The following is a 19,441-nucleotide window of genomic DNA, read 5'->3' on the forward strand; positions in this document are numbered from 1 at the left end:
CAGGATCGGGGGAGGATGGCCCCCTATTGTACAAGGTAATAGTAATCCACAAAAATCACAAAACTGATAGGCCAAAAAAGAGCCATAAAGATGACAGAATGGACTATTGAGGATAAGAAAGAAATTTTGTATGGTTACTATTATGCAAGAAGCACAGAATTTCTGGGCAGAAGATATTCAAAAAGATTAAGAGGAAAATTAGAGGAAAGAAAAATACTTGCACAAGAAAAACTGTCAAAAGCTTCAAATGCAACTTTGTGTTCATTAATACAACAGATTTATGAAAAATATTATATAGACCAAGAAACCTTGGACCATTTAGAAAAAGAAGCAGCTGAGGAAGTGTGAAAATATAAGAACAAAGTCTAGAGATTTTTGAAAGTTATAAAAAAGAAATATGGACATGGGAAAGAAACAGAGATCTGATATGGTGCAATATTTATGTACAAGAGAAAGCCAAATTAATCAATGCAAAAAAGCAGCCCCAAAGATTTTCAAAGAGAAATACAAGCAAAAGCATCCAGATATGGAAATTTTTACAATACAAAAAATAAGAAAACAAACAGGAAAAGTAGAAAAGATAATTAGTAATGCAAAACTTAAAGAACTAGAAACTGAGGTTATGGATTACCTGTGAAATGAAGAATTTTGTGTAGAAAATCTAACTCTGATAACACCACAGCAGGATAGAGCAATGGATCCCCAAATTAAGGATAAACCAATGAATCAGGAAACATCTTATCAGTTGCCATGTGAAGATACTTTGGAGCCTTTCACAGGAAATCAGTACAAAAGTTCAGTTGGAGTTGAACAGCAAGGGAACGGACAGGAAACGTGACAACTCTGACAAAGTCAATGCTAAGGAGTGATAGGCCAGTGAGTTCCTATATGAAAGAGCAATGGATGACACAGGATGAAACTGAAGAGGATATGGCACAGGGAGATGCTCTGGAACTTTCTGCAGAATGCCTGCAGCAATGGATCTAAGAGAAGAGTTGCTTGATTTAACAGAGATGGACAAATTAATTAAGATCAATGAGAGAGATAGACTACAGAGAGTCAATGAAACCCAGAAAGTTAGAAGTTTGATAAAACAAATGAACACTGTAATTAGAACTGTTCACAGAAGTAAATATGGTATATTATTGTGCAGCTAAATTATTAACAGATGAAGTCTTACCACAAAAACACATGGCAATAAGGGAAAGGAAGGGGAGAAATCAAATGCCATCATGGAATTATCAAGTAAACAAAACTATAAAGCAATTAAGACAAGAAGTGTCACTGTTAGAAGAGTACAGAAGAGGGAATAGATAAACAAAAATACTGAAAAAGATAGATGTGATAAAAGCAATGTGCAGTATCAGAACATATCAGGATCTTCTGTGCAAAATTGCAAATAATAAACTAAAAATAGCACAGACAGAAAAACTTAGAAGATACGTAGATAAATACAAAGGAAAAGTACAAAATAAGCAATTTATTGATGAGTCAAAAAAGTTTTATAGAGAGTTGGTAAACAATGCAAAAGGAATTGAAACACCACCAAAACAAAAGAAGAAACAGATACATTTTGGAGAAATATCAATGAAAATCCCATGGAACATAACAAAGATATTGAATGGATTGAAGAAGTAAATGAAAGACTAAGATGTTCAAATGTACATGATATTAAATTGGTTGAAGTAACGGCCAGAGAAATTGAAACAAAGTTAAGAAAATCTCTTGACTGGAAAACCACAGGCCCAGATACAGTACCTAACATCTGGCTAAGAGTATTAATACCTTTATATGAAGATTTAGCCATGAGTAAGAACTATTTATATGTGCACCACAAATAGAAGACAACCTAGTTAACAACAGGAACAAACAATACTCCTACTTAAGAGCAAACCTGGAAGCTATTCAAAAAACTATAGATCAATAACTTGCCTTCTGATGAAGTATAAACTATACACTGGAACTGATGCTGACAGAGTTAATAGTCATTTAGAATAAAACTTAATCGTGGCAATAGAGCAAAAGGGTAACAAAAGAAAGTCATATGGAACAAAGTATCATTTGTTCTTAAATAAAGACATAATGGAGAACTGTAAAAAGGGGAAGAATCTAAGGATGGCATAGATACACTACAAAAAGCATTTGACAATACCCCACATTCATGGATAAAAGAGTGCATAAAATGTAAAAGATACACCCTACACTGACTGATTACATTACAGCGACCATGTAACAGTGCCAAACCACTTTGCAGTTAAACCATGATAAAGGGCAAGTTATTATTCTGGGGTAAAAATTCAAAGGGGGATATTCCAGGGTGACTCTTTGTCACTACAGCTCTTTTGTCGTCCTTAACTGATTAAGCTGTCTACTTAACAAATTAGGTCATGGCTACAATTTGGCTCTCAGAAAACAAGAAAGTGTAAAGTCTTCTCATTTTTTCTGGATGACTTAAAACTGTATAATTCATCAGATGAAGAACTGAAAGCACAGCTTCAAGTGGACAAAAATTTTTAGTGATATAAAAATGTCATTTGGTTTTGATAAATGTGCAAAAGCAACCTTTAAAATAGGAAAGCTGCAGCACAGAGAAAACATCAGCCTATTACTGGAATGTGATTTAAAGGATATTCAGCAAGAAGCAGTGTATAAATATTTGGGAATTAATGAAGGGTCAACAATAAAATATGAACAAATGTGAATAAAACTTTGTAAGGAATATTTTAGAAGACTAAAATTAACTCTGAAAACCGCTGACATCTAGGAACAAAGTCAAGCTATAAACCAATTTGCTCTTCCTATCCTAACTTACAGTTTTGGAGTGACTGACTGGCCCCAAAAGGTGTTGGATCAGTTGGAGAGGAAAACAAAAAGGATGCTTCATGCTTATGAAATGATTTATAAAAATCAGTGTATACCAAGACTGTGTAGTCCCTGTTCTGAAGTAAGTATGGGCCTCCTCAAAATTGATTACATGTATAGATCTGCAATCGTAGGACTGCATAAATATCTGCTGACCTCACAAGTCCCAAATGTAATGAAAGTTTTAAAATGTGGAGAATAAATCTAAGATGACTTCCCTGCATCATTTAGTAGAGACATATTGGTGTCAAGCAAGAAAAGAAATCAAACCAGAAGTAGATAAAAATCAGGCAACAACTGAATGTGCCAAAAAAAAACAAAAGAATGAATATAAGGTGAAGGATCAGATGAGAAGGCAAGAAACATTGAAAATGCATAAATATAGTTGCAAGTATAGGAAATGCTTGGAACAACCTTATGTTGATCAGGACTGAATGCAGGAATGGTTAAGGAAAGGTGAATTTAAACCAAAAGATGAAAGGTTAATATTGGAGGCCCAAGATAGTGGACTACATACATGCTGGTTTACAAAGTTCATTGAACATGTGGGAGAAACAGACAAATGTAGATTTTGTAAAACAGAATTGGAAACAGTCACACATCTTGCTGCTGGATGTGATATACTAATGGCAGAAGGACTGTATACTGAAAGGCACAATAATGTGGCAAACGTGTTGTATTGCGGATTGCGCAAACATTATAATATTGAAGTTGCTGAAAAACATTAGAAACATAAGCCACAAAGCTTTATAGAAAATGATGAAGTTAATAGTACATGTGATTGCCTATTACTAACAGTTCAAAAATAGCTGAGAGAAAACCAGATACAGTATCCATGAAAAGAAGACAGAAGTATCATTGATCACTGTAATTGCTATACTCAGTGCCTACAGTGTCTTATGTACAGAGAGACACAAAGTCATAAAATACCAGGATGTGCAGACAGAAATGAGGGCAATGTGGAAAAAAGATACCCAGGCTGTTCCAATAGTAGTAGGAGCAACATGTCTTATAAAAAATAATTTACAGTCATACTTAGATATGTTACCAATACATGTAACTCATTATGAATTACAGAAGGAGTCATTACTGGGCACATTGCCGGTGCTACGAAGAGCACTTCTAGCTAACATCAAAGATCACAACAATACTAATTTCATGAACTTTAATCATACTTTGACTTAGGAATGAGGTCCATTCCTGTCATAGTATTAGAAACTCAAAAGACTTGGAGAAATTGAAAAAGAAAAAACAGTCAGGAAAATTGGAAGACATACATCAGTTCAGAAGTGCTAGAATCTGCATCTGCCTTCTCAAACTAAAAAAAAAATAAATACAACAAAAAGATTCTGCACCCAGCTGTGTGACACCTTAGGTGATTACCTAGCTCACCTGTGCTTAAGGCCAGCACTGAATACATCTGATCATTTCAGAACAACAGTGTAACTGTCTCTTTTGGATAGCTAGTGTATTCTTACAGTTGGCCTGTGCTTAAGCTTGCTATAGTTTATGCACTTTTCTCAGACTGTTCAATCTTTAAAAAAAAAAAGAGAGATAAAACAGTTAGGATCTGCAATACCAAAGCCAACCAGCAACTCTTGCAGCTTGTCAACAGATGTATGCCCAATTATCTGTTGCTTTTCTGCTTTTTCATGTCAGTGATTCTCAGACTAATAACTTTTGTTTGGACTGTCTTGACATTATTGAGGATTTTAACAGAATATAGTTTCAAAATCATTAATTCAAGTCTGACTGGGTGTTTAAGCATTTTTGTTTTGTCATTTTTCACGTATAGTATAGCTCTAGCTTTTTTCAAATAAATTTTGTGGAGTGCCAGGAAAATGTCTACTGGAACTGGATTTGCTTGGAGTATTTGAGTCACTCATCCCTGGTACACACATCTCAAAATCCACAGTTCAAGTACATATCTGTTCATAACACATATTCTTGAAAATGTCAGATTTATGACCAATTTAGACTAAAACATTTGTTTGCAAGGGGCAGGCCCCCATGCATCTTGCTTATTTATTATATATCAACCTCATATTAAGCAACAGCATGTAAGCCCCTATTCCAGTCTGAAAAAAAGTATCCCCAGAACTGTTTACTCTTCTTGATTTGTACAAACTATTCTGTTCAAAAACTTGAATAGTCTACATCTTAGTTCTGTGTGATATGTTACACACACTGCCCTTTTCTAGTTCACTTATATAGCTAGTCATTGTTTCCACATACAGTGCATGCAGTATAAATAACAGACCCTTCAAGGATTCAACTTACAAAACATTCTCTGTGAGACACTCTTCTGAATATAGTGTATCAAACTTGTCCACAGTTTCCTCTACTAATGTCACTTATTTCAGTATTTCAGTCACTTTATCCATACCAGAGCCTGGGTTCAAGTCTTCTGGAAGTAGTTCTTCAGCAGCATCCCAAGCTTAACTTTTCAAAGATTGTTTTTTCTGCTTCAAATCAGTAAAGTGCCTTGGAATTTCCAATTAATTTTTTCAGCTTTCAAGTGGCTTCTCTCAAAAATTGGGAGGCAATTTATAATAAAAAAAAAAACCTTTGTTAGCAGTTAGAAACACAACAGAAAAAATATACTGAGCAAAACCACTCTCAATGAAAGCAGCTTTACTTTAAAACTTTAGTAAACTCCATATTTCAAAATGAAATTATTTTAACTGACAACAGTCTCAAGCCAAACCTTATTTTCCCCTCCCTTAGTCAGTCTCGACTTCTTCACATGTCAAAGTGCCCTTAGCTCTGAAGGAAGGAAGAGAAATATATTAAAGGAACAGGTCCATGTGAACACAAGGAAAAACAAAACTATACAGTTTATAAATAACATTTTCCAAAAATAGTAAAAACTAACATCCAGGCCATGTCAGAGCCCATGCTATTACACTGCATTGTTCTTTAGGGGTGTGTCAGCCAGAGATATTTGTCAAGCATTGATCTGTTACCTGTGTAATCATTTACTAGATAAGCAAAACCACAATATCTGACAGTGGTAACCCAAAACCACAAAGGAGGAAAACACTATAACATCTAACCAGCACAACAATAAATCCAGGAGTTAGTGTGCAAATCACTTTATTCTCCGCTTTTGTCTCAGTGACTTCATCAGAATAAAATCCATTAAAAGCTTGAAACATTTTATACAAAAGACACCCAATGATAAAACAGTATCAAATAACAACAATAAAATAATTAGCTCCAATACAATTAATAAAACATTTCCCATCCTAAATATCACAATATGTCTATTAAAACCTTAATTCCAAAAAATAATAGTGTATTGTCCCATAATTATTCTGTTTGGAAATATACAATCTCCTGTCTTTCAGAAAACATTTTTGAGCCAGGGAGGTTTACAGTATTTGCCCCTATTTTAAGCTGCCATAAAGTTTCTCTCTCTCTCTGCTGTAATCTATTTTTAAAGTTCCCAGCTCTTAAGTCATCCAGCACTTGCTCTAATACAGGAAAAAATAAACCTTTAATATTTCTTACATTCAGTGGTATGTTTGAAAAGAGCATTCCTCATATTTTTGCTTTTAATGCTATAAACATGTTCTTTAATTCTATCTTGTGGTGGTGCCTATATAATATGCACTACAACCTGAACATACATTTACATAAATCACTCCTCTGGTTTTACAATTAAACTGGGTTCCTATTATATACTTGAAGAGTGCCTCTTCATAGACTGTTAAATAATGAAAACACAAAACTGCGAACGGTCATATAAGCGATTTCTTTCCCTGGGAAAGAAATTGCTTGGCCACCTCTGTTACTTTGCCATTTTCCCCACTGTAGTGCGATATCGGAGTTGGTATATTTAGTTAGGGGGTGCGGGGGGTACAGCCCCCCCCCCATGTTGGGGAGTGTGTGGGGGGGTGAAGCCACCCACTTTGAATTGTTTGTAGTGATGTGTTTTTTGTTTAGGGTAAGTGATTTCTTTCCCAGGGAAAGAAATTGCTTATATGCACGTTCACTGTTTTGTGTTTTCATGGTTTAAGGGTTGATGAAGAGGCATTTGATTAAAGGTCTCTTCGAGTATCTAATATATACCCATTAAACCTACCAGGGACTGACAAAGTATAAGATAAATTATCTAAACAAATGTTAGGACCTTTTAAGTTGTAACGGCAAACAGTACACCCTCCACACTTAAACATTCCTTTACTTCTTTCTGTTAAGGATGTTAAGGGAATGATTTTTGCATTATCATTCTGTAATAAGGGCTTCATACTGACAGTGTTTTTATATACAAAATTTTGTACATTTCCTATTATCTTACACAGGTCATTATTGCCTTCTAGGATTTTCCAATTATTTTGTATAATAGTGCGTATAGCTTGACTATCCACTCTCATGTTCAAGCTACAAACTGTACTTCTGTCACCATTCAGATTTTGGGTATATTGGGCCCGTTTTCTACCAACAAAAGGTTGCTTCAAAATAGGTGGGAATAAAGTATCTCTTTTAGCCAGAAATTTCTTCTCAACTTCTATTAAAAGTTCTTTTTTTATACTCCGTTGCCAAAATATTACCAAAATATCATAGAGCAACCCACATTATTTACTTCAATACCAAAAAGACTTTTATTAACCTCTATAAACTCCTTAAAGCTATACAACACCCCCAGCAACAGCCCCTCCTAGACGGTGATATTCATCCTAACCCTGGCCCCAGTTATGACTATACCAATAACCTTGACAATTTAACAGTGCCTATGGTTTCTACATTAACTAAACCATCTAACTCCCTCTTGATAGCTCACCTTAACATTAGAAGTATTAATAATAACATTTCCCACCTGCATGCTCTCCTTGATGTCCGCTCATTTGACATTCTATGTCTTACAGAAACTTGGATAAAACTATCAACTCTAGACCAGGAAATTACCCCTCCTGGCTACAATATCCTTAAATGTGACCATAAAATCAAAAAAGGTGGAGGTATAGCCATTCTCTATAAATCTAACCTCCAAATTTCCACCTTTAATGTGCTTCTACCATCAGACACCAAATCTGAAATTCTAACTACCAAACTCCAAATCAATACCTCCAAATCTATCTATCTAATTTGCATGTATCTCCCTCAGGTAATAATACCAATACTCTTGAAAACCTATTTAGTTACCTCTCTACCCAACTACCCCAAGAGACAATTGTACTGGGTGACTTTAACATCGACTGGTCTACCTGTAATTCTCCTAACCCTACTAACCACATAAACCTCTTTGGATTTTAACAATTAATAACAACTTCTACTAGAATCCACAAACCTAGCTGTAAGGAAACTACTCTGGACTGGATCCTTATTAACAGTCACCCTGAAACCTATACTCCAGAAACCCTTCCTGACGATATCAGTGACCATATGCTTACCTACATTATTAGACAAAAAGTCCATATTCTAACTACTCATAATCTCAAAACCTCTCGCTCAAAAAATTCTTCAATCCTGACAGCTTCCTAAATAAATTACAAGCATGTGACTGGTCACCACTAACCCATCTTGAACTGGATGAGGCTGTTACCTACTTTAATACTAACTTTCCTCAAATCCTTGACTGCCATGCACCATATCATTCTACTAGAATAAAAAACAAATCTGCCCCTTGGCTCACAAAACAAATGAGGAAAAAGATACTCCTCAGAATTAAACCAGGACTAAATGGAGAGCTACCAAATGCCCAACAGATCATCTCCTCTTTAAACAGCTAAGAAATGCCACCAAGAAAGATATTCTTAGAGACAAAAAAGACTTCTACCTTCACCTCCAACAAACCAGTCAACAAACTCCACAACACTTTTGGTCAGAGATAAACAAACTTCTTCAGCCAGGTCACCCTACTACTCCATTCCCAGCCGGTTTCAACCATAACAACTCCAACCAGATCCCTGATGCCTTTAATAACTATTTTACAGAAGCCATTCAAACTCTAGCCAATTCCTTACCACCCTTCACTGCTTCCCCACTAAATATCCCCAAGACTTCATCTCCCACCTTTCATATACAACCTGTATCTACATCTCTCATCTGTAAATTACTTCAAAATTTGAAACCTTGCACCCCTTCTGCTGACCATCTCCCATCTGAATACCTACAAATTGCCACAAAAGCCATAGACATTCCCATCTCTATCCTTATTAACAGAACCATCTCAGAAGGCAAAATCCCTACTTTATGGAAAGTATCCCACATCATCCCTTTACATAAAGGTGGACCTTCTACTGAGCTCTCTAACTTTCGCCCTATTGCTTTACTCTCCCCATTAGCTAAGATAATGGAAAAATGTATTCACAAACAACTACTTAACCACTTACTGCAAAATAACCTACTAGCAAACTGCCAACATGGCTTTAGGCCATTCCATAGCACATTGACTGCCCTCTTATCCTTTACCGACTCTATAAACAAAAATCACAACAATAACTCTTTTTCCTCTGCACTATTTATTAACCTGTAAAAGCCTTTGATATGGTTAACCATAACTTACTTCTAGACAAACTAAAGGCCCATTCTCTCAATCCTCAAGCTATACAATGGTTTAGGTCTTATTTGGTAAATAGACATCAAGCAGTACTTTGGCAGAACAGTCTGTCTTCACTACTCCCAGTAAATATTGGAGTATCCCAGGGCTCTATCTTAAGTCCCCTACTCTTTTCCTTATTTATTAACAACTTACACATGACATACCTCAGGCCACCTGCATTCAATATGCTGACGACTCCACCTTAATCTGTTCAGCCAAGAATATAGCCTCTCTCCACTGTCTCACCCAAACTGTTTTTAATAATGTTGAAAACTGGTTTTTGGAACACTGCTTACTCCTGAATCCCAAAAAACAAAACTACTGTTTTTTACTCCAACCCATACATCACCTATTCCATTCTTCTCTGTAACCTCTAACAATGGTACCAACATAACCCCAGACAGTACAACCCGCCTACTAGGTGTAACAATTGATAATCGTCTCAGCTTTGATGACCACATCAACTGCACCATAAAGACTGTTAACAAAAAACTTGGTACCCTCTATAGAATTAAACCCTTCCTTACCCCTTCTACAAGGAAAACTATTGCCCAGACCCACCTAATTTCCACCCTCTTCTATGCCTCTGTTATATATAATAACCTATCCAAAAACAACCTCTCTAAACTCTCCACCTGTTATAATAGCATAGCTAGATTCATTACATGCTCCCCCTTTAAAACTCACCACTGCCTCAACCTCAAACAACTTGAATGGCTAGAATTGCAAAACCACATACTCTGCCAACAACAACTTATTACTCAAAAGATCCTCTACCACCCTAACAACACTCCTATCCTCACTAATCTAATTACACCATATAAAAATCTAGCTACACTATGCACTGCTAATAAGCCTCTAGTTTCCTCTATTAAATCCAACAAGAAAGCCGGTGAAACACTTTTCTCAAACACTGCAGGTAAAAACTGGAATCTGCTTCCTTCTGAATTATCAACCCTTGCTGCGACTTCTGTATTTTAAAAACATCTAAAAGAACATCTCAAAACTCATTGGCTCTGTCCATGTGCTAACCCAGACTGATATCTTTTCTCCTTCCTTTTCTACCCCTCTAACCTATGCCTCCAAATCTAGCTATTACCCTTTTCTTCATAATATGAAGATAAAATATAACTTATTTTTCTCTTAACTGAGTCTTGCTAATACCTTCTCATGTGTATGTAGTATATTGTTTAGTAGAATATTTTTACTAAAATTTTTATAGTTTATAATTTTAATTTTTCTATGAACAATGCTGCCTGTGTATTTGCTTCATCATGTCTTTTTATATTGTTAACTTTGTCACTGTTCATGCTTGGAGCTTTTCTCCTCGGGCCTCTACTGAAAATGGACATATACCCAGCTAGACTAGCCCGGTCAACAAATGTAAAATAAAATAAAATAAATAAATAAAATAAAAATAAGTTGGTAATAAACTTCATGTCTTCTTTCAACTGAATATCATTAGTAGTCATCCTACTAACCCTTATATACTGCCCCCTAGGTATACCCCTCTTTATAAACTGCAGGTTGTTACTCTTATGATGTAAATAATTATTGCAGAATATCTCTTTTCTATGAGTGCTACTCTCAAATTCATATTCCTCTCTATTCCTCCCTATTATGATATCAAGAAAATTCACCCGGAAACCTTTTTCTCTTAGTGTGAATTTTAAGAAGTTTGACTCTTGATTCAATAATTCTATTAATTCTATACAGTCATTTGGAGTCCCTTTTATTATTAAAAAAAGGTCATCTACAAATTAATTATAATATACTAAGTTAAAAAGTACTCATAATGGGTGATAATATTTGATGTTCCCACCATCCTAAAACAACATTGGGAAAAGCCGAGGCTGCTACTGACCCCAATCGCAACCCCTTTCTTCTGTTTATAACATTTTTTATTAAACATGAAATAATTATTATCGAGTAAAACTTCCACCAAGCTCCAACAAAAGTTAATATTTTGGCTGGATATTTTAGTGAACATATTTAAAAATTCCCTGACATATTCAGTTCCTTTATCGTGAGGTACAGAAGTGAACAGAGAGCATATATCAATTGTACAAATGCAGTTTTTATTGGGATCAAATAAATATGTTGAATTAAAAGCTCTAAAATGTCTACAAAATCCCAGGAATCTTTAATGTAGGAGCTTAGTCCCTGTACTACTGGATTTAGCATGGTGTCCAATAACAATGAAATCCCGTCTGTGATACAATTAGGAGCTGACACAATTGGTCTGAAGGGTAGGTTATGTGGATCTTTATGTATTTTGGAATTCCAAATAATATTCCCACTTTTGGATTTTCAACATTAAAAATGTTAAACATTTCCATATCTAAATTACCTTCTATAAGACTATCATACAAAAAAGAATATACATTATTGTAACTTTTCTGAATTTATATAGCTTCTACAAATCAGTAAAGTGCCTTGGAATTTCCAATTAATTTTTCCAGCTTTCAAGTGGTTTCTCTCAAAAATTGGGAGGTACTTTATAATTAAAAAAGAAAAAAACGTTGTCAACAGTTAGAAAAATAGCAGAAAAAAATATACTAAGCAAAACCACTCTCGATGAAAGCAGCTTTACTTTAAAACTTCAGTAAACTCCACATTTCAAACTGAAATTATTTATTTCAACTGAGAACAGTCTGGAGCCAGACCTTCTTTTCCCCTCCCTTAGTCCATCTTGACCTCCTCATGTGTCAAAGTGCCCTTAGCTCTGAAGAAAGGAAGAGATATATATTAAAGGGGCAGGTCCATGTACACACAAGGAAAAAAACTATACAGTTATAAATAACTTGCTCCAAAAATAGTAAAAACTAACATCCAGGCCATGTCGGAGCCCATGATATTACACTGCAATGTTCCTTAGGGGTATGTTAGCCAGAGATATTTGTCAAGCATTGATCTGTTGCTCATGTAAACATTTACTAGATACAATAAACTACAGACTGCTGTGCCAGGGCACAACAGAGCTTTGCTTCTCCTGTTATTCAAAGTATTCTGTCTGGGGCCTGCTAAATGTGTGATACACAGCCTGGTAATCTACTCATATGCCAGAAGCAATTAAAAATGATAAAAATACAAAATTATGCTGCAGTTGTGAAGTACTTCATCATAAGAGTAGTTAAATGATTTTTGGTATTTTTGATAGTAGCACCCACTCTTGTTTCCTTTATCATATGTTATCCAGTCTCTGTTCTTTGTGCTTAGCATTGCTTTTGCATTGGTCTGTGTAAATGTGATATGATTGCAGTGCTAATGTTGCAGTAAGTTACAGCTTGGTTTGCCTCACTTGGACAGATGGAAGCATGTAGTAGAACCAGCCATTACACAGCAAGTATAGTGAATTTTAGCCATAGTCACTCTGACAGAATGACAGAAATGGAGTAAGTAGCTCATTTATTGTTGTCTGGTATTATTTCACTTACCTTGCACTGTTATAAAATAGCCAATGTCTCTCTGTCTTAAAAGAAGATATAAGCAGCAAAGGAGATCTGCATAATTTTCACTGTTCATCAGCGTTACTTTGGGATAATTCAAACTGTGCTTTTCCTATCATGAAATTAAATAAGTCTGATTTATTCTGAACAACAGTAATACTTTAAAAAAATAAATTAAAAAATGAAGAATTTTGCCTTTGGTTGCCCATAATAAGTGATTTGTTGCCAACACTAATAACAACTGCTTATTGCAGTCAATGAAGAAATTCACGGCTGGGATCTCTGGCCACTGACTGACAACAAAAGCTGGCATTAGCCTACACTCTAAAAGTACCTGAAAGACAAAAAAGAAGTGCCTGGTCTACTTTATAGTCAGTACTTCACACAACTGCATTTTATTTTTTTCTGATTTACTGGGTAGCAACAAAATGCAAGCTGCTCTAATTTAATGAAAAATTCAGCTGAATCTTTAAAGAGTGTCACCATTTCCTCCGTCATTTCCTGTGTCATATGCATATTTTACAGAACATGTACTTCCAGCGTAGCTGCAGATCTTTTACTTTTCAAAATTAGCACCTACTTCTCCACTGTGAAAGGTAAGTATAGTAGGACGCACAAGGTTCAGGATAACTAATTGTTAATTAGTATAACTAATAACTGATTTTAGCACAACTGGTGTTAATGAGCTGTTTCCTGTGGTCCAGTGGTGCGAGGTTTGATTGCCTCTGTCTCCATTAACTAACTGTGTGACTTAACCATACACTGCTCCTGGGCTGAGTCTGTAAAAGGTCTAGAGAGGTCAGTACTCTACCCTGGAAAACAAAAACGAAATAAACAAGTTTTAGTGTCCATTCAGATATTCAAAATGAGTACCTCCAATGTTTTATTTTTTTATTTTTAGTATCTCTAACGCTACTATGGCAGAGTGGTGGAGGTTGGTTTTAGACTCAGAAGGTGCCCTAAATATGCATTTGCTACTTTTTAAATAGATCATCTTTCTGAAAAGGACCACTGCTCTCATTCTGTTCACAGAAACATAGATTCAAAACACACTGTAGATACCCTGTTAAAGTTTACAAATATATTTATATATTTTGGGGTCTAACACAAATAAACAAGATTAATATTTTCCCATATTCCACTGTAGAACCTTCCACACCGGGCTGGGGTGGTGTAGTGATACAACACTGAACTCCCAAATACAAGTATGTGAGTTTGAGGCCTGCGGGCCTATACTATTCTTTTGTTCTTTTGTGACTGCTTCCATGACTCAGCTTGTAAATGACATGCTTGGCAAGATGTCAGTGAAAAGAGTTGACGGTACAAATCCCCTTAAGGTGGCATTGATGATTGATGACATTCATGCCTCCATTCTGCAAATGTGTAACAATCAACTGCTATGTGCTTGACTGACACTTTTAGACTGAAACAAGGCACAGGGTTTGATTCTCACCTCTAGGGGAAATTGGCTAGGCTTAAAATGTTCCACAAGGGCAACTAGCCCTGTACTTATCTATAAACCTATGAACAAAACTGTTATTGTGAAATTGCTATGAATAACGCAGACATAAAAATCACTAAGCAGATTTGATTGTTTTGTGGTCTTCACACTGATTGTTTTAACTGCAGTGAACTAAAACATTCACTGAATAAATAAAACAAATACATATTTCCTAAAAACATTAAATTTATTTTTGTTATTTTGGTTGATAGCCTGCTTTTATCAGATGTTGATAAGCATCCAAAACTTCCTGGGTAATAGGTTGTTCTACTTGAAAGCCTTTTTTAGGATATTCTTGAATGCGTTCTACAACACCTGAGAAATAAAATACACAAAACAAGCAAACATTAGTATCTCTAACTGCAAAACAAATTTCTTATGCCACTCATAAAACAAGTGCTGACAAAATGAAGTATTACAATATAATATACTGCACAATAACATTCTCTGTGTTAATCTTAAAAAAGCAAGTAGAACTAATCTTAGAGCCCATTACATTATGACTCAAATAAACGTCATTTGTTATTCTAGAAAAAGCAAAACTTTATGTTCATGGCAAGCAATGTTTAAAGCTTACTGCAGTGGAGAGCACGTAGGCAATTTCTAAAGAAGGCTTGATCAGAAGAAGTGCAAATACTCTAGCATGCAAGCCTTTTCAGTCTGCGATTATGTCTGGTTATAACATGGACTTTTAAGTACACATATGAGGCAAGTGTAAGCTGACAATGCATGAAGATGCACACTAGCATGCACAGCCAACTGACAGACTGTCAAGTACCAACAGCAGACTCACCTCTGTAGTTGTGTCATCTTATACATGCACCTACCTACACAATATGGTGTTTAAAGCAGTACTGTCCTGATTTACGTGGACAGGGTCATACATCCCATGTACAACAGCATACATCATTAACCAGCTTATGAGTGACATAAAAGTCACATTAATTTCTGGGTAAACAAGTAGGTTCACTAGATTACCCCACAATTAGTTCCACTGCCATGGATCCTTCCTATGACTTGAGTTATGAGTACTATTATTTTTACCCAGGGTCACTGCAGTATCATTTGTCAGCCTCTAACATCAACTCCATTTTTCCTTAGGCACTAACTACAGTGTTGCTTCCATCTGCATAGCAGGACATTTATCAGAAAAGGAACAGTATGTAATGGAATTCACTCTCCTTGATCTCAACTTCCCAAAATGAACATTCCCAAGACATTTTTACATAATCTATTTCATAATCTATTGTAAGACTGCAGTAGTATGAGTTTGTTTTTTTTTCAAAATTACAGGGTGTTTCTGCGGTAGCATTGCCACCTCACAGTTAGACGTTGCCCGTTCGATTCTCAGTTAAAGAGTCTTCTGTGTGGCGACATGCGTGAATGGGCATTCCTTCATTGAAGGTTGTGCGTTAGGCCCGGCAAGCCAGCACGTAAAACTCTACTGCCAATCATTAGCGGACCGGAGTTTCTGCTGTGGTGACCCCTAACCGGGAAAAGCCGAAAGACACAAACAAACAGGGTGTTTCCCTTTTTCCCACAGCTGTGCAACATTAAAGATTGTATATATAGGTAAAGCAGATGTCACTGAATTGTACATTGACCTTTTCACAGGGGACTCCTTAAGAGCTCAGCTTCAAACAGAATGCATCTCACTTTCTAAAATTACTTTAGATGTCTGACTGCTTAAATCCTGGAGTTAAAGGTTACTTACTGAAAAGTTCAGCGTCTTGCCTTATGTTTCGACATTCTCTTTGCTGCTAGTGCTGCACTCCTACGCATGGCCCTAATTCACACAAGATTACTGCAGCTAGTAGACAGAGGCACTGTGAGTAATTTATTTCACAACTGTTTAATGTGCAAATATATGGAAGAAAGCAAGGTAGGATTCAGACTGGTTTAAACATTTCAAATTATTTGGAAAACGTGATGAAAATTTTGATTAAGTAGAGGAGAAAGGAGTACGAAGAAAAAAATCCTCCCCAGTATAACCTTGTAAATCCACCTCTGGCTAGAGGTGCCTAATACCTATCCCATGTAGTTCTGAGCACGTGTAGAACTATGAGGCAAACATAAACTGACAGTATATGAAGACATGTCTTCCATTAGTCTTTAATTCTATAATCTCTTCTTGCAACTCATTCAGTAGAAAACAGGAAACAACATTCTAACATCACTTCTGTGCTCACCTGGGAAATAACAGGGTTTGACCCTAAAACTTAAGAGTTTTCAGATTAATCTCAAAATCTCAGGGTAGCTCAGCCAAAAATCCATTTCCATTTTTCTGACTGATTTTCCATCATTAACATCATTTTTGTACATTTTAGATTGGCAGTTTTCTTACTTGTAAGCCAAAAATGAAATTCCTATTTAGTTCCCTTGCACTTCTATCATGCTCTCCCCTTTTTCGACAATGTCAGCATTACATACTTTTAATATCACTTCAGAAATTTTCTGATACAGACACTGTACCACTTTATTACCCTTCTTTGCCACTATAGCATCCTGGCACAAGTGAGATCCCAAGGATGCACACCTTGCGGTGTTTCATCACTAAACCATTTTCCATGTGTGCTATCTCTTCCTGTGCATCTGTAAGTCCACATAGCTTCTAATGTTGCCTTTCTACATTGACTGCAGTTTTAGGTGGTCTGACATGATATATTGGTCCCTTTCCATTTCTGCTGCTTAAAGTAATTCACTTTTTGTTATGTTTTCTCCCTTGGCATTTCTGTATCATCTTGTATCTCTTATGCACTGAGATTAGGCTGCCACACATTTAACTATACCCTTAACCTTCCTAAGTATATTCTCATTCTTTGCCACTCTATGTTTTGTATCAGCCCTGTTACAAATCTTTGTGCTTTTGAATTGCTCACTTGAAAGACAACTTCTCATTTTTAATCCTGGACCCCTGAAACAGTTTCTGCTCATTTTTGATTACTAAAACTGTGTACTACACCACATGGCAGCAAACTATACCCAGAATTAACATGACCAGCCAATGCCAGTGGCACCAAGGGGTACAGCACAGACTATGACCCAGCTGATCAGTGTTCAAGTAGTGGTGTGGGCACTTGCCGGAGCTGGCAGGGAGGAAGAGGAATAATGTGGGAGAGCCAGCTTTTTTCATCCAGTGGAAGGGTGTAGAATATACTGGGGACACCTGGGTAAAAGGCACAGGCAGTGAAACCAATGCCATATCAGTAAACCAGGTTCTGCAGTGTAGAGGGGTGAGTGTTTGAGAACCATGTTACCACAGAGGTGGGGGGCATTTCTCTCATGATATAACTGCATGCCTGTTTTGTGATGTGAGTCCAGTATGTCAGTGGGAGTAGAACTTAAAGAAGACAATCTGTCTGCAAAGCCACAGTATGATAGCTACATATCTGGTCCATGGCACTTGGAGGCACATGGGAGCTTACATCCCTCTAAATGTGCACAGCAGCATTGGGCCCTCCCCTTTGCAAGGGTCTTCCAGAAGAATGATCATCCAGGAAAGGGTTACAATGGGGGTTTGCCTATGCATTGGGACCGCCAAGACTGGGAATATCACGAGCTAGCACAGGGCAGCTAGAAGTCCATAGTTAGCAGGGTGAAAAAAAAACTCCTGCAACCAGTGTCTTCCTAACTTCCTTGATGCTAGTTATTACCAAGTCAGTGATGTTTTCTTTCAATTAAAGACACCACACTGTTTTATGATCTGACCTCTGCCAGAACCCAAATACCAGTCTTCAGTGCCTTTCCTGAACATTCAGACAAATAAAGCCAAACTGACTTAAATGTACTTCTAAAGATTTAAAAAGTAAAAAGTAAAAAGTCATGGACATAGAGAAGCCATGTAGCTGAAACACTGATATATACTTAAGGGATCATTTGCATATATCCCATGGACCTCCACTACAAGAGGTTTAAGGTACTACACAGTGAAGACTCCAGCGTGGCTGCATATTACTTGGCAGTTTTTATTGAATGGTTTGTCTGTGTAACCTTTTTACACTTTGGTTTATATTGTACAAAACAAAGCTACTTTTCTTTATTGTTGCCAAGATAAACAATTTTATTTACTTGTCAGCTATTAATGTAAAAATGTATGGTCATTGGAGTGCTGTCATATGATATAATTGATTCCCTATTTAGATGTTATGATCTATTTTAAAACAATGCCTGATGAACAAGTCTTTTTTGTGTCTATAAGTTAGCATGTTTTTGAAATAATGTTATATGCAATACATTTATAATGTTTACTCATTTAAACGATTTTGCTTTTACTGAATATACTCCTTGGTTGATTCCTGTTGACTAGTAAAGTTTTGTTTGTTATTTTTCATAGCTTACACTGTTGGCTCAAAGTGTCGTAGGTGAACACTATGCTACCTGCCTTGAAAGGCCATTTTAGGCCTAGCAAATAATCCAAGGTCAGAATCAAACCCTGTACCTTATGTCTGTAAGGTGAAGATTGTAACCATTATGCCAAACCCGAATAAAAATATACTCCAATGCCAGCTGCACATTCTTGAAAGAATCAAAAATAAGTGATGACAAAAAGTGAAAATAAATTTGCAATTTTTGTAATAGAAATACATAAAAAATAGGAACAAGGTCAGCCTTTACTAAAATGTATTCTAAGAATGTTTTCTTCCAACCATAGCACGTAAAAGTCCGTTACTCATTGAAATAATAACTTTCTTTTCTAGTTTTCTGTCACTAATCTCTATATTATTTATTTCTAGACACTAAGATAAATAGAAGTCATCAACAATGCTTATGCCTGTTCAGTCTTGCTACATATATTACTTGTAATGTATATGTTAAACTTAATTGACCATAATTTACATACTTCATCATTCTCTACCCAACATGTTCTTGGTCCTACTTTACTATGTTTATCCTCTTGCATTAAGAAATCAATTTGTATGAATGTTTTATTTAATTCTCTTAGGCGGGGCCTGAAATTGGTCAGACTTGATCAATGTCCTACCCACCAGTAAACAAGCTAAACTAAAGAAACCCTTTGTCCCTCACTGAGTCTAGGGAATCTTTCTGTGCACAGCATCAACCTGTTTGTTTTTCTCACCTTCT

At 36.1% G+C, this 19,441-nt stretch overlaps 1 protein-coding gene across 1 annotated transcript in view; it reads right to left on the minus strand.

Annotated features, from left to right (window-relative positions):
* Positions 1-14,527: 14,527 nt before the first annotated feature.
* Positions 14,528-19,441, minus strand: part of LOC122817384 (uncharacterized protein SCO4629-like) — a 154,775-nt gene continuing 149,861 nt past the window's right edge. Inside the window, exon 6 of the mRNA XM_044090575.1 lies at positions 14,528-14,674. Within this exon, the coding sequence (XP_043946510.1) occupies positions 14,556-14,674 (119 nt within the window). The 3' untranslated portion in view covers positions 14,528-14,555. The remainder of the gene's footprint in view (positions 14,675-19,441) is intronic.

This window comes from Protopterus annectens, chromosome 12.part0 (assembly GCF_019279795.1).
Source record: "Protopterus annectens isolate FY-2018-M chromosome 12.part0, PAN1.0, whole genome shotgun sequence".
Lineage (NCBI taxonomy): Eukaryota > Metazoa > Chordata > Ceratodontiformes > Protopteridae > Protopterus > Protopterus annectens.